The sequence below is a fragment of the Gymnodraco acuticeps genome, unplaced genomic scaffold, assembly GCF_902827175.1.
Source record: "Gymnodraco acuticeps unplaced genomic scaffold, fGymAcu1.1, whole genome shotgun sequence".
Lineage (NCBI taxonomy): Eukaryota > Metazoa > Chordata > Actinopteri > Perciformes > Bathydraconidae > Gymnodraco > Gymnodraco acuticeps.
Window position 1 is genome coordinate 1 of NW_022991243.1, and position 17,960 is coordinate 17,960.

Sequence of the window (17,960 nt, forward strand, 5' to 3'; positions counted from 1 at the left end):
TATAATGTTGCAGGTGTTCAGTACCTGGGACGAGCTGCCGTTCGCTGAAGCCAGCGTCATCACCTTGAGGATGCTGTGGACAGAAATCAGAAGAACAGAAACACTTTATCCAGATTGATGATTCTGTGACAGTCGCTATTTAAAAAACAAATGCAATTAAAAAACTGGAATTAATTTATGAATAAATGAAAACAATTAAATACAAATATTTAAATAAAGTTACTTCAAGATATACTGTAACAATAATACATGTTTATTACAATATATACAGTAGTTTAATAATAATAATGTTAATGCTTAAAACCAGTTTGTGTGAAGTGAAATAAAGCAAGTGCTGTGAATCTGACACAGCTGAATAATAATAAACAGCATAGAGTAACGCATGGTTGAATAATGAACATATATTTAATTAGTGTCAAACCTTTCAGACTGAAAGACTCACCTGAGTTCAGTTTTAATCTCTTCATAATCCATCTGGGATTGCAGTTTAGCTTCTAATCTCTGAAACGGAAAAGAAAGTTTAAATGAAAAATAGTCTGTATTTAAGTCCAACTTTGAGGTACTTTATCTGAGTAACTTCTACTACATTGTATATATTTCATTGAATTAACTGTTTTCAGCGATGGAGGATATTTGATTTACTTATTCTGTTACAAGTAAAAGTCCTGCATTATATATATTATATAGTAAATGATTACTACAGTATCATTGATGCATGAAGGCGTTCATCACAGCTGGCTCATTTGAACCACTTTACATTCTGCTGCTGGATGAACTAATCATAAGCCAATGTTTATGTATTAGTTGATTTACATGAGCTAATAACTAACGTAACTAAAGCTGTCAGATAAATGTAGGATTAGGAGAATACAGTAGCAAGACATTAAAACACGTCAACAGTGTACATAAGTAGTACTTGAGTAAATGTACTTCAATACATCACACATGCAATGCATAACAAGTACTTTTGGTACTTTGAGTGTATTTATATGCCAATACTTTTGTACTTTTACTTACATATTTAAAGTATGTTTTTGATTTGTAAAACATCAAATACATACTTTGTCGGAGTTCAGAGAAAAAAGTCAGAATTCTCTGAAATGAAAGTCTGAATTCTAGACGATCTTTCCTATTTAGTATTGCTACTTTAACTTCAAACCCTTCTTCCCCATTGGTCCCCGCTCACCTCGATAGCTTCCGTCTTATAGGCCAGCTGGCGCTCCAGCTCTAGCATCTGATTGGCCGAGCTCTCCTGCACCTCCTGCAGAGTGAACTGCAGCCGCTGGATGTTCTCCAGCAGACGCAGCATCTCTCGGTCTTTGACCAGCAGAGAGGCCTCCAGCTGGGAGGGAGAGTCACCCTGATCACCCTGAGAGAGGGGGGGAGGGGGGAGGAAGGGAGGACAGGAGGGAGAGGGGGGAGGAGGGAGGAAAGGAGGGAGGAGACAGGGGGAGGAGGAAAGGAGGGAGGAAAGGAGGGAAGGTTTGTAAATCACAGAGGATGTGACTAAAGGTTGAAACTGCATGTATGTCTCTGCAGCGCCTCGATGTCCCCAGAGTCTGTGATGCAGTAGCTCTATAGCACTGCATGATCATAGTTAGAATTACATTTGCAAACAATGTCAGAATTCCGAGAAAATATGGGCAGAATTTAGAGAATTACAAATTTGAATTCTTAGATTTAATCAGTATTTTGAAAAACAAGTCAGAATTCTGAGATTAATCACAGAATAAAACAATATTCAAACTAAATGTGGCCCTGACCTCGCCTGGAGGAATGTCTGCGAAGAAAAGCAATATATTATATCACGGGTTTTCTTCTCAGTACCTCTTGTTGCTTCAATTCAAGACTTCAAGGATTATTTTATCTTAAATACTGAAGTGCAGTTCTTGAGTAAAAGTACTCATTTCCTGCTCACAGGTCACATGACTCTCACCCTGCTGCTGCCCTCTGCTGGACGACCCCTCCCCGCCGAGGATATCTGCTCCTTTAGCCTCTCCACCTCCCTCTGGGCCTTCTCTGCTCTCTACACACACACACACACACACACACACCACACACACACACACACACACACACACACACACACACACACACACCACACACACACACACACACAGCACACACACACACAGACACACACACACACACACACACACACACACACACAACACACACACCACCACACACACACACACACATACACATACACACACACACACACACACACTCACACACACACACACACACACACACACACACACACACACACCCACACACACACACACACACACACACACACACACACACACACACACACGTTGGATCACAGCGTCTCGTACAGCATCAGTTGGCTAATGAGAGGATCAAGGTGAGAGCATAAATCAAAGGGAGACGCCCTTGCTCTGAGATTTTCAGACCCTGAGTGGGGTTTATTCTGCCCCTCTGTATTCTCCACACTGTTTACCTGCTCTGTCACACACACACACCCCCCCCGCTAATTAATGATTCATTTTGAGAACATTTATCTAGGAGCTGCCGGCAGAGAGAGCGCCAGGGAGGAAAGGAGAGTAAAAGAGAAAATAATAAGAGACAGCAATGTATATGGCACCCCCCCCCTTTCTATTTGTTATTATTATTACGATATATATTTTTCTTTCCCTCCTATTCGATGTTTCTCATTGTACAGACGCCACACCTCAGGCCATTATGATTATAAGTTATTATTCTTATTATTCTCTCTCTGAGCTTTTATTTAAGTAATTGGCATGTAAGCTGAGATATACATGGATATCTTTCTACAAGATTAAGGTGAGATTGTTTGTTATATGCGCAGTAACTATTCTGCACACATTTCAGTACGTATGCGGGTGTATGTTGTATGTATGTTTACAAAAACGACAATAAAAAGAGTATTAAGTAGAGTAAAGTGAGAATACTTAAGTACAAATACCTTAAATTGTACTGAAGTGTTCTTGAGTAAATGTACTTTGTTACTATCCAGAACATCCATAACATTCACCTGTTTGCAACTTATATATATCAATATTCCAATAACTTGTATATCGACTACTATATTCTATTTTATTGTATTTACTTGCACTATTTGATCTGTGTTATTGTTGTTGCACTGTTGGAGGAGCCTAAGGTGTCCATTGACATATCTACACTGTAGCTCTGTACACATGACCATAAAAGCCTTGCATCTTGAATCCATCACTGGAGGAAAGGAAGCAATCAAGGCGGCGAGGAATCTGGGCTCAGGTTTACTCTCTAATCACTCACTGGGGGGAGGGGAGGTAGGAAGTGGGAGGTTGGGGGGGGGGGTCTAATGAAAGGCTTGATTACAGGAGTGATTATCTTAACGAAGGAGCGACTCAATCAGCTGCACTCACCTGGTTGGCTTTCTCCAGGTTCAGCACGATGGCGTCCACCTCCTCCGCCCTGAACACACATCAGCGTTACTGAGGAGACACTCCCGTCTTTCACATCTCAAAAAATACATTAATCATTTCATGCAATAGTGTCTTTTTGGTAACACTATATATTAAGCTACACATATTCACCATCAAATAGTTAATTAACACATTAGAGTCAAACTACTAGCTTATTTGTGATGAACAAGACTTCACTTTAAAATAGGGAACATGTTCTGAGTTAGAAACACCACATTTTGAGTTATTTTGACACTATTAACACTTTAATTTCACTTCTTGTTACATAAGAATAAACTAGATTTGTTGAGTGTTATTGTGGGAGAATTACTATTCTTGTGGTACTGCTGCCTTATTAGGCCCATATTGAGCAGCGCATATTAAGACCAAAGCTCATGTACAACAACTTCCTTACTTGCAATGAATCAGCACTAATTAGAGGGTTATTGAGGAAAAACTCTCAACTAATGGATTATTACTTGTAGAATACGGTCATGTAGAATAAAGCATTAATAAGTGTTTTATAATGACTAATAAAGAGCCAATATACTGCTAATATGCATGTTAATTAACAACTAGTTGATTTGTGTACCTTAATATAAAGTGTTACCGTTTTTTTTACTTCCATTTTTCAGAAAAGTGCACGTGTTTCAAACTAAGGATCGAATCTCGTAGCATATTCGTTTGAGTTCATAATGTGTTTTGGCTTCCCTAGTTGCAGCTTAATGAAAACTAATGCACACAATGTACAACATCTGTTCTCTTTTTTTATTAAAGCAGATTTTTATTCCATATTTTATTCCATTCCATTTCTATGTACATACTGTTATAATATGTTGTATTTACTATACATTTTTTAATATTTTTCTAATTCTCTATCTGTGTTTTTAATCTTTGTTTTACTTGCACCATGACATCAAGTCCAATTCCTCGTACGTGTCAACCTACCTGGTGATAAACCTGATTCTGATTCTGAGATACTCTCGTCTTTAAGATGTCAAAAAATACATTATTTATTTCATGCAATGGTGTTTTTTACTTCCATATCATCGTTCAGAAAAGTCTACAAGTCTAAAACTAAAGGCACGTGGACCAAATCCATCACCTAGCATATTCGTTTCAGTTCTTAATACGTTTTGGGAAATTTGAGAAATAAAATGGCAGAATATCGAGAAAGAAATCAGAATTTTGAGATAAAATTGTGGGAATTCTGAGAAAAAAAATCTTAATTTAGAGAATTAAACATTTAATTTCTTAGATTTTATCAGTATTTTGAGAAAGAAGTCAGAATTCCGAGATTAATCACAGAATAAAAAAAAAAATTCAAAACAAAATGTGGCCCTAACCCTCTTCTGTAGGCATTCATATCTGCATTGAAAAGCAATATAGTATAAATAAAAAACATTATTTATTTCATGCAATGGTGTTTTTTTACTTCCGTATCATCGTTCAGAAAAGTGCACAAGTCTAAAACTAAAGGCACGTGGACCAAATCCATCACCTAGCATATTCGTTTCAGTTCTTAATACGTTTTGGCTTCCCTAGTTGCAGCTTAATAAGAACTGATGAACTTGCATCAAATAAAACATGCCAGGTGTCGGAAATAGGTCACTCTATGTGGGGGAATAGCACGTCAACACTGATGCGTCATATTTAGATCTGCAGTCAATATATGTGTAACTTTTTTTAGGGTTTGGCTGCAGACCATTGCATGCTACAAAGCAAGTACATGTCCCCTACAACAGTGGTTCCCAACATGGGGGGCAAAGATCGCAGGGGGGGCGCCAGGCCTCAGATGATTTGAGGCCAAATATCATATTTAGACTTTTTTTTTTACATATAATTGTAAAGCAATACATGATTGTCACTAAAAGCCTTGTCTCTACATTACAATAAAATATAAAAAATAATTGGTTAATTAATTTGAATAACAATTCAAGTTAGTATTAAAGGCATAAAAAGACAGAAATGTATAATTCTTTCTTTAATAGAAATGTTTCTTCTGCCCGTAAAGTGTCCAAACCGGGCTTGTCTGGATAAGCGCATTTTTAAAACATAGACATTGTCCATGCCGGTTTCAGTTGGATTATTCGTCACAGTTGCTCCGATCAGATCTGTCTCCTCCATTTTGTAGATTATTTACGACTTTTGAATCCACATAAACACATCGGCAAAATCCGGCTTACTTTGAGCATGTGTTTTAAACAGTTTAATCCCTTTGTGAATTGTTTCCACTTCCGTGCCGTCCTTTAATTTCTTCATACAGCGGGAATCCAAATGAATGAATCCTGAGTCCAATAACCATCAAAGTCACTCCAATAGTGCTCCTCAATTACGCTTTCATCCTCCTTTAACAAAATACTTCACATTCATCCAGTTTGTGACAGTAGTTGTAGCTTTTTTGAGACTTTTAAACTTGAATTACCGCTGTTGCCTGTTGTGTGTGTGTGTGTGTGTGTGTGTGTGTGTGGGTGTGTGTGTGTGTGTGTGTGGGGGGGGGGGGGCACAACTTCCAACAGGAGTAATTTGGGGGGGCTCTTGGGTAAAAAGGTTGGGAACCCCTGTCCTACAACATATTTTGTCATATTCAGGTAAATAACACAGGAGTGTATAAATAAATGCTTTCATGGCCAGTTTTTATGGGCTTTATTTTGGGATATGTTGCTCTCATATCTTTCTAATATCAGACTTATGAGTAAGCGACGAAATAAAGACCAGCAGGACGAATTCCCGACATGATTATTTAGTTTCTCAGTAAAGCTAAGGCCACTTTTACAGCTTAAGAAGGGTTGATGAACTTGCATCAAAGAAAATACATCTATAAGTAGGCTAATCTATAGAGACCTTTAAAGTAGAGACGCTACATACTGATATACACCTGAACATCAGGAGGAGAGGACTCTTTAAAGTAGAGACACTACATACTGATATACACCTGAACATCAGCAGGAGAGAACTCTTTAAAGTAGAGACACTACATAATGATATACACCTGAACATCAGCAGGAGAGGACTCTTTAAAGTAGAGACACTACATACTGATATGAACCTGAACATCAGCAGGAGAGGACTCTTTAAAGTAGAGACACTACATACTGATATACACCTGAACATCAGCAGGAGAGGACTCTTTAAAGTAGAGACACTACATACTGATATACACCTGAACATCAGCAGGAGAGGACTCTTTAAAGTAGAGACACTACATACTGATATACACCTGAACATCAGCAGGAGAGGACTCTTTAAAGTAGAGACACTACATACTGATATACACCTGAACATCAGCAGGAGAGGACTCTTTAAAGTAGAGACACTACATACTGATATACACCTGAACATCAGCAGGAGAGGACTCTTTAAGTAGAGACACTACATACTGATATACACCTGAACAATAGGCAGGAGAGGACTCTTTAAAGTAGAGACACTACATACTGATATACACCTGAACATCAGCAGGAGAGGACTCTTTAAAGTAGAGACACTACATACTGATATACACCTGAACATCAGCAGGAGAGGACTCTTTAAAGTAGAGACACTACATACTGATATACACCTGAACATCAGCAGGAGAGGACTCTTTAAAGTAGAGACACTACATACTGATATACACCTGAACATCAGCAGGAGAGGACTCTTTAAAGTAGAGACACTACATACTGATATACACCTGAACATCAGCAGGAGAGGACTCATTAAAGTAGAGACACTACATACTGATATACACCTGAACATCAGCAGGAGAGGACTCTTTAAAGTAGAGACACTACATACTGATATACACCTGAACATCAGCAGGAGAGGACTCTTTAAAGTAGAGACACTACATACTGATATACACCTGAACATCGGCAGGAGAGGACTCTTTAAAGTAGAGACACTACATACTGATATACACCTGAACATCAGCAGGAGAGGACTCTTTAAAGTAGAGACACTACATACTGATATACACCTGAACATCGGCAGGAGAGGACTCTTTAAAGTAGAGACACTACATACTGATATACACCTGAACATCAGCAGGAGAGGACTCTTTAAAGTAGAGACACTACATACTGATATACACCTGAACATCAGCAGGAGAGGACTCTTTAAAGTAGAGACACTACATACTGATATACACCTGAACATCGGCAGGAGAGGACTCTTTAAAGTAGAGACACTACATACTGATATACACCTGAACATCAGCAGGAGAGGACTCTTTAAAGTAGAGACACTACATACTGATATACACCTGGACATCAGCAGGAGAGGACTCTTTAAAGTAGAGACACTACATACTGATATACACCTGAACATCAGCAGGAGAGGACTCTTTAAAGTAGAGACACTACATACTGATATACACCTGAACATCAGCAGGAGAGGACTCTTTAAAGTAGAGACACTACATACTGATATACACCTGCACATCAGCAGGAGAGGACTCTTTAAAGTAGAGACACTACATACTGATATACACCTGCACATCAGCAGGAGAGGACTCTTTAAAGTAGAGGCACTACATACTGATATACACCTGAACATCAGCAGGAGAGGACTCTTTAAAGTAGAGACACTACATACTGATATACACCTGAACATCAGCAGGAGAGGACTCTTTAAAGTAGAGACACTACATACTGATATACACCTGAACATCAGCAGGAGAGGACTCTTTAAAGTAGAGACACTACATACTGATATACACCTGAACATCAGGAGGAGAGGACTCTTTAAAGTAGAGACACTACATACTGATATACACCTGAACATCAGCAGGAGAGGACTCTTTAAAGTAGAGACACTACATACTGATATACACCTGAACATCAGCAGGAGAGGACTCTTTAAAGTAGAGACACTACATACTGATATACACCTGAACATCAGCAGGAGAGGACTCTTTAAAGTAGAGACACTACATACTGATATACACCTGAACATCAGCAGGAGAGGACTCTTTAAAGTAGAGACACTACATACTGATATACACCTGAACATCAGCAGGAGAGGACTCATTAAAGTAGAGACACTACATACTGATATACACCTGAACATCAGCAGGAGAGGACTCTTTAAAGTAGAGACACTACATACTGATATACACCTGAACATCAGCAGGAGAGGACTCTTTAAAGTAGAGACACTACATACTGATATACACCTGAACATCGGCAGGAGAGGACTCTTTAAAGTAGAGACACTACATACTGATATACACCTGAACATCAGCAGGAGAGGACTCTTTAAAGTAGAGACACTACATACTGATATACACCTGAACATCGGCAGGAGAGGACTCTTTAAAGTAGAGACACTACATACTGATATACACCTGAACATCAGCAGGAGAGGACTCTTTAAAGTAGAGACACTACATACTGATATACACCTGAACATCAGCAGGAGAGGACTCTTTAAAGTAGAGACACTACATACTGATATACACCTGAACATCGGCAGGAGAGGACTCTTTAAAGTAGAGACACTACATACTGATATACACCTGAACATCAGCAGGAGAGGACTCTTTAAAGTAGAGACACTACATACTGATATACACCTGGACATCAGCAGGAGAGGACTCTTTAAAGTAGAGACACTACATACTGATATACACCTGAACATCAGCAGGAGAGGACTCTTTAAAGTAGAGACACTACATACTGATATACACCTGAACATCAGCAGGAGAGGACTCTTTAAAGTAGAGACACTACATACTGATATACACCTGCACATCAGCAGGAGAGGACTCTTTAAAGTAGAGACACTACATACTGATATACACCTGCACATCAGCAGGAGAGGACTCTTTAAAGTAGAGGCACTACATACTGATATACACCTGAACATCAGCAGGAGAGGACTCTTTAAAGTAGAGACACTACATACTGATATACACCTGAACATCAGCAGGAGAGGACTCTTTAAAGTAGAGACACTACATACTGATATACACCTGAACATCAGCAGGAGAGGACTCTTTAAAGTAGAGACACTACATACTGATATACACCTGAACATCAGCAGGAGAGGACTCTTTAAAGTAGAGACGCTACATACTGATATACACCTGAACATCAGGAGGAGAGGACTCTTTAAAGTAGAGACACTACATACTGATATACACCTGAACATCAGCAGGAGAGGACTCTTTAAAGTAGAGACACTACATACTGATATACACCTGAACATCAGCAGGAGAGGACTCTTTAAAGTAGAGACACTACATACTGATATACACCTGAACATCAGCAGGAGAGGACTCTTTAAAGTAGAGACACTACATACTGATATACACCTGAACATCAGCAGGAGAGGACTCTTTAAAGTAGAGACACTACATACTGATATACACCTGAACATCAGCAGGAGAGGACTCTTTAAAGTAGAGACACTACATACTGATATACACCTGAACATCAGCAGGAGAGGGACTCTTTAAAGTAGAGACACTACATACTGATATACACCTGAACATCAGCAGGAGAGGACTCTTTAAAGCAGAGACACTACATACTGATATACACCTGAACATCAGCAGGAGAGGACTCTTTAAAGTAGAGACACTACATACTGATATACACCTGAACATCAGCAGGAGAGGACTCTTTAAAGTAGAGACACTACATACTGATATACACCTGAACATCAGCAGGAGAGGACTCTTTAAAGTAGAGACACTACATACTGATATACACCTGAACATCAGCAGGAGAGGACTCTTTAAAGTAGAGACACTACATACTGATATACACCTGAACATCAGCAGGAGAGGACTCTTTAAAGTAGAGACACTACATACTGATATACACCTGAACATCAGCAGGAGAGGACTCTTTAAAGTAGAGACACTACATACTGATATACACCTGAACATCAGCAGGAGAGGACTCTTTAAAGTAGAGACACTACATACTGATATACACCTGAACATCATCAGGAGAGGACTCTTTAAAGTAGAGACACTACATACTGATATACACCTGAACATCAGCAGGAGAGGACTCTTTAAAGTAGAGACACTACATACTGATATACACCTGAAAATCTGCAGGAGAGGACTCTTTAAAGTAGAGATGCTACATACTGATATACACCTGAACATCAGCAGGAGAGGACTCTTTAAAGTAGAGACACTACATACTGATATACACCTGAACATCAGCAGGAGAGGACTCTTTAAAGTAGAGACACTACATACTGATATACATCTGAACATCAGCAGGAGAGGACTCTTTAAAGTAGAGACACTACATACTGATAGACACCTGAACATCAGCAGGAGAGGACTCTTTAAAGTAGAGACACTACATACTGATATACACCTGAACATCAGCAGGAGAGGACTTTTTAAAAATGTTCATAGCCAAAAATGTAATTTAAACTATAATATAATTGATATTGGGATGAGTATAAGTATAACATACATTCCTATCGTAATGAGTAATATATGTGTATCTCTAGATACTGCTGATACGTCTATGATTCCTATCCTCAGAACTCGCCTCCATACATCTAACAATCAGAGATCTAATTTAAACAGCCGCTCAGCGGGATTATTCATGAGGTTTGTTTGAAGTTCAACAGTTTCATTTTGCACGCGTGGGACCTGATTTTCAAAAGGTAGATGGGGATGAATTAACGAGGAAGCTGTGATTGATTTAAATATGCACATAGGTTTCCTCTTCCTGGGACACGCAAGTCCTTTTTAACCAAAAGAGAAATGTCTTCAAAGAACATATTAGACTTGTTTTAATCCACATTAGAGGAACTACATGCAGCTGAAACTCTTTTCTCTTTCATGTTTGAACTCATTGTCTCACGTCAGGCTATGTAATTACACGTTCTGCATCTCATGGCTGGTACCGTCTAAATCATTTTTCAGGAAGTAGCATATCCCCAGATCTTTCTGCACGACTGAAGGTACAATATGTCAGAAATGATTACATTGTTCTACCAAAAACACATTATAGCAGTGAACACAACAAACAGGACGTATGTCAAGGCCAACGGTGCCTTCACCCGCTGCTCGGATATTCCCTTTCTTCTGACTTCTTGTTCTGGTTCTTCTTGTTCCGGTTCTGGTTCTTCTTGTTCCGGTTCTTCTTGTTCTGGTTCTTCTTGTTCTGGTTCTTCTTGTTCCGGTTCTTCTTGTTCTGGTTCTTCTTGTTCTGGTTCTTCTTGTTCCGGTTCTTATGGTTCTGGTTCTTCTTGTTCCGGTTCTGGTTCTTCTTGTTCCGGTTCTTATGGTTCTGGTTCTTCTTGTTGTGGTTCTGCTTCTTGTTCCTCCCCTGGTTTTCTGGTCTGTTCTTCTAGTTCTGGTTCCCCTTGTTCTGGTTCTTCTTCTTCGTTGTCTTTCTTCTGGTTCTTGTTCTTGTTCTGGTTCTTCTTGTTCTGGTTCTTGTTCTTCTTCCAGTTCTTCTTGTTCTGGTTCTGCTTCTTGTTCGTCCTCTGGTTCTTCTTCTTGTTCGTCCTCTGGTTCTTCTTCTGGTTCTTCTTCTTGTTCTGGTTCTTCTTGTTCCTCTTCTGATTCGTGTTCCTCTTCTGGTTCTTCTTCCAGTTCTTCTGGTTCTTCTGGTTCTTCTGGTTCTGGTTCTTCTTCTTCTGGTTCTGCTTCTTCTTCCTCTTATAGTTCTTGTTCTGGTTCTTCTTGCCCTTTTTCTCCCTATTCTTCTCCCCCCTCTTTCTCTTTCTCCTCCTTCTTCTTGTTGTATTCTCCGCCTACCACTACCTACTGTATGAAACTCTAGCACTGCTCTAGACCAGTGTTTCTCAAACTCTTTCATACCAAGGACCACTTAACCAATAAAAAAACACTCGCGGACCACTTAACTCCACAAATATCCAAAAACACATCGTTTTTTACAAATCGCCTGAAAATTGTACAAACAAGTGGCAACATGTGTGATGATGGTGCTTATCTGGGCTATATCATGCAATCGAAAGTGAAACTTAAGCTCGTTCCATTGCGGAGATATTCCCGCGAGAGTGCGAAAAACTTAAATAAATGTATTTATTTAAAATGTGAAATTTTACCAATATACTCACGGACCACTAGGGGGCGCTCACGGACCACCAGTGGTCCGCGGACCACACTTTGAGAAGCACTGCTCTAGACCCACTATATCTCTCTATTATCATCCAACATTGATCCCCAGAAAAACCTCAGTGATGTTTGGATCCAGTCATGATCTCATTGTTGATGTTTCTTATGATCAGTGTTGGAGCCCCTTGTTTTCCGAGAGTCCCGGTCGAGCCCCTCCTCCATCAATAAGGATTGAGGACTGATGCCCCCCCCCCTCCCCCACCCCCGCTGTCAGCAGACACTAACAGTTGTCAGCTCTTCGTCTAATGAACTTGTGCGCTACGGAAAATGTTTTGTATTGATTACCTGCTCTGCTTCTCAAGCCCCAGCAGACAAATGGTCTTTCTTATCAACGGTGAGGAAACAGTCAGTGAGAGTAATAGAGGCTGGGGGGGGTCAGGGGGGGATAACTGCAGCTCCGGGGTCACACACACACACACACACACACACACACACACACACACACACACACACACACACACACACACACACACACACACACACACACACACACACACACACACACACACACACACACACACACACACACACACACACACACACACACACACACACACACACACACACACACACACACACACACACACACACACACACACACACACACACACACACACACACACACACACACACACAGAGATGCTCTCTCTCTCTCACACTGTAACTGAAAAATGTGTCCAATCCAGCAGAATGGATGGCGGTGGGTCTGAAAACATCAGTTCAATTGTGCCATGGATTAAGCCTGGGAGAAAATCCATTAGCAGCGGCTGCCGGTGCTCCGGAGCACAAACCCAAACAAAGGAGTGTTTACTTTGAATGCCTATCGACATCCTTCATACAGCCTCAAATTCATTTCAGCCGCGCGCTGGATACACGGCGCTCAAAGACCCGAACAAGGTAGAGTGTTTTCTGAAGCAATCTTTAAATGGAGCAATTCTTCTGGAGGGCTGTCACGGCAAACACAGACCTCTGAAATCGACCGGACGTCAGCGCCTGAGTCACTCTTTCTACAAACCGAATTCCTCTGCTGGATGTGAACGTGAGTCAATGAAGGCGGAGGAAATTAAGTGGTTCTTGAAATGTGACGACGAACCGCAGAGAGGATGGAAACGGTAATGTGCACAGGCTCAGGGAGTAATGGGATAATCAGGATACAAAGGACTGTATTCCCAGTTACATTAAGTAAGTAAGTCATGTATTTATGAAGCGTGTTTCCCAGACATAGTCACAAAGTACTTGACAAAGCATTACAACATAATAAAAGATTAAATGACCACACAAGCCACGTGTTAAGAAGTGCTAAAAACACAATACACAATAAAAACACAATACAAACATAGAATACAATAGAATAGAAGCACACAAGTTACCCAAATTAATATCATAAATCCTGCACAACATGCTGCTCCACACCACCTCCCTCACAACCTGCACAATTATCCACTTTAAATATAGTGTTTGTCATATTTCATTATATTTTACTGTACTCAAGTTGCATTTTACAGATTTTTTAGGAATTTATTTCTTAACTCTTTGTTAATATTTTGGATGTTTTCACCTTTTTGTAACTAAAACTGTTATATTTATGCATACAGTAAAATACACCCTTTCCCTCTAAAATGTAGTAAATTAGAAGTATTAAGTAGTATTAAATGGAAATACGCTGTGTTGTTGAATATGTAATAATGTAAATATTGTCTTTAATATTATTTTGTTGCTACGTATTCTTCTTTCTGTGTTTTTGCATGCACCAAAGCCAATTCCTTGTATGTGTAAATATACCTATACGATTCTGATTCTGTCTTATTCGGGTCAAATCTGACTGATTTACTACTTTCATCAATCATAAATATTGTGTGCTTTACATTGTATTGCCTTAATGCCAGAGGCGAACCGTCAGGGCCTTCAAGGTATTCAGAGAATACCCTGGAACACTCAGATAAAACAAACAACACATCGATTTAATTATATAAATAAAATGTAATAAAATGCATATCAAATGAATAAATGAGAACGGTATCTGTGTTGTTGATCTGTAATATTACAGTGGTACGTTAATTTGTTTGTCCTTCTCGGACCATGCTCTACGCATTTCAGTGGTTTTGTGTTAGGAAAGCAACCAATCAGATCTTGTTCTGGGTCTCTGGGTAGAATATCCTTCAACAAGGTATTCTACATCCTTGATAGAATGCCCTGGCCGTTGCTCTGAATGAGAGCGTACGTTTGGACTGACAGTTTGATCAACCAATCATATATTGATTTGTAGCCAATGGGCGTATTCTTTCAGAGTTTCCCTCGGTTCCAGGGTGCTCTAGAAGGCCCGCTAGTTAACTGGCTCGAGACAGAGGATCTAGAACGAATGCGACGAAGCAATTCATGCCGTTTTATTGTTTTTAACATTGAAATGACAAGTGCAACAGGTGAAGATGAAGTTGTTGCGGAATTGTTGTGAGTACCCTTTTCAAGACGACAATTCAGTGAAAAGACGGACATTATAATGGGGGGGGGGGGGCGTGTGTGTCTACAGAAGGTCCAGTTGTGATAGACACGGTTCGCCACTGCTCAATGCCTTATGATATCCTCCACAGTAGGCATTTAAACATATACAATAGCTTTAGTCAACTTTGTAACTCCTATGGTGACTGCCATAGGAAGTGAACTGGTTTAAATGACACCCACAAATAGACAACCAACATGTCAGATTACTAGCAGTAATCTATGTTGTTCTTAGGTACAATACTTGAGTAAATGTACTTAAGATTTGTAGTTTGTAGTAGAAATGTGTTGATGATTATGTGGGAAAGTAACTATAAAGTGTGTAATCTGAGGCAGACTCACTTGTTGGTCCTCTCCTGGTTGTATTTACACCGCAGGTCCAGCAGCTCTGTCTGTGCAGCGTTCAGAGCTGAGAGAGAGAGGAAACGATTACAATTAAAAACACTAAATACTTTTAATAATCAGCTCTGAGCTATCTGCAAGATGCAAGACTTTTATGACACTTGCATGTATTCAAATTCACATTTTTATGCTCAATTTTGTAGAATCTGATGTGAAATATAATCAAGTGTTGAATCAGACTTTAGTTCCACCTGGAGTAAATCCACCAGCTACCCTGCAGTATACAAAGTCATTCAAACTAGCTGCACCTTCACCAGCTTTGAGAACACTTTCATGATCAATCATTATAAAACATATATATATATTATTCTGAAATGGACCAATCTGCACAACGACTACTTTTACTGTCTTTAACTATATTTAGATGAGAATACTTTCCTACTTTCACTTGAGGAACATTTTGAATGCAGGACTTTTACTGAAACAGAGTATTCCTACACTCTGGTACTTCTACTTTTACTCAAGCACAAGATCTGAGTACTTCTACTTTTACTCAAGTACAAGATCTGAGTACTTCTACTTTTACTCAAGTACAAGATCTGAGTACTTCTAATTGTACTCAAGTACAAGACCTGAGTACTTCTACTTTTACTCAAGTACAAGATCTGAGTACTTCTACTTTTACTCAAGAACAAGATCTGAGTACTTCTACTTTTACTCAAGCACAAGATCTGAGTACTTCTACTTTTACTCAAGTACAAGACCTGAGTACTTCTACTTTTACTCAAGAACAAGATCTGAGTACTTCTACTTTTACTCAAGTACAAGATCTGAGTACTTCTACTTTTACTCAAGTACAAGATCTGAGTACTTCTACTTTTACTCAAGTACAAGATCTGAGTACTTCTACTTTTACTCAAGTACAAGATCTGAGTACTTCTACTTTTACTCAAGTACAAGATCTGAGTACTTCTACTTTTACTCAAGTACAAGATCTGAGTACTTCTACTTTTACTCAAGTACAGGATCTGAGTACTTCTACTTTTACTCAAGTACAGGATCGGAGTACTTCTACTTTTACTCAAGTACAGGATCAGAGTACTTCTACTTTTACTCAAGTACAAGATCTGAGTACTTCTACTTTTACTCAAGTATAAGATCTGAGTACTTCTACTTTTACTCAAGTACAGGATCTGAGTACTTCTACTTTTACTCAAGTACAGGATCGGAGTACTTCTACTTTTACTCAAGTACAAGATCTGAGTACTTTTACTTTTACTCAAGTACAAGATCTGAGTACTTCTACTTTTACTCAAGTACAGGATCTGAGTACTTCTACTTTGACTCAAGTACCAGATCTCAGTACTTCTACTTTGACTCAAGTACCAGATCTCAGTACTTCTACTTTGACTCAAGTACCAGATCTCAGTACTTCTACTTTGACTCAAGTACCAGATCTCAGTACTTCTACTTTGACTCAAGTACCAGATCTCAGTACTTCTACTTTGACTCAAGTACCAGATCTCAGTACTTCTACTTTGACTCAAGTACCAGATCTCAGTACTTCTCCCACCTCTGGTTCTGACTCAGGTAAAAAGTGTTGATTTGAGTTGAAGGTCATGACTTCAAAGCAGTAATCAAACACACCACGGCTCAGGTTCAATTGAAATCTCATTTTAAAATGTAACTTTGCTCACATGAATGCAGGACTTTGATCTTCTCCTTGGCCTCTGATAGTCGGTCAGACAATCCAACGTTAGCGCTCTCCTCTTCGTCCCTGAGAGGAAACACTCAGTTACTCTCAGCTTTGGGGAGTAATGGATTACATGCAGGGTGGGGAGGGGTTACTGAGTATCACAATATAAGAAATGTAACCTGATTACTTTCTGTTCCTGAGATACAGACTTAGGACAGTCCTAGTCCTACAGTAATGTTTTTCCGTGGCGGACCACATTTTTGCCTTTAACTCCGGAAGGGAAGGTCGGACAGACTTGGGAGTTGGTGCCGTCTGAATTAATTCAGGAGTGCTGAACACACTGATTATGTCCCCGAGTCTCTACGACCTTCCGTTCCAGAGATACATACAGTGGGGCAAAAAAGTATTTAGTCAGCCACCAATTGTGCAAGTTCTCCCACTTAAAAAGATGAGAGAGGCCTGTAATTTTCATCCTAGGTACACTTCAACTATGAGAGACAGAATGGGGGGAAAGAATCCAGGAAATCACATTGTAGGATTTTTAATGAATTAATTGTTAAATTCCTCGGTAAAATAAGTATTTGGTCACCTACAAACAAACAAGATTTCTGGCTCTCACAGACCTGTAACTTCTTCTTTAAGAGCCTCCTCTGTCCTCCACTCGTTAACTGTATTAATGGCACCTGTTTGAACTCGTTATCAGTATAAAAGACACCTGTCCACAACCTCAAACAGTCACACTCCAAACTCCACTATGGCCAAGACCAAAGAGCTGTCAAAGGACACCAGAAACACAATTGTAGACCTGCACCAGGCTGGGAAGACTGAATCTGCAATAGGTAAGCAGCTTGGTGTGAAGAAATCAACTGTGGGAGCAATTATTAGA

The 17,960-nt window shown here is 39.5% G+C and overlaps 1 protein-coding gene across 1 annotated transcript in view; it reads right to left on the reverse strand.

Moving 5' to 3' along the window:
• Positions 1-24: 24 nt before the first annotated feature.
• LOC117561853 (homeobox protein cut-like 2) overlaps positions 25-17,960 on the reverse strand; it is a gene marked incomplete at both ends in the record, with an annotated part of 41,400 nt that continues 23,464 nt past the window's right edge. The window contains 7 exons of the mRNA XM_034239460.1: positions 25-73; positions 443-501; positions 1,187-1,369; positions 1,937-2,026; positions 3,396-3,444; positions 15,379-15,445; positions 17,076-17,155. Of these exons, the coding sequence (XP_034095351.1) occupies positions 25-73; positions 443-501; positions 1,187-1,369; positions 1,937-2,026; positions 3,396-3,444; positions 15,379-15,445; positions 17,076-17,155 (577 nt within the window). The remainder of the gene's footprint in view (positions 74-442; positions 502-1,186; positions 1,370-1,936; positions 2,027-3,395; positions 3,445-15,378; positions 15,446-17,075; positions 17,156-17,960) is intronic.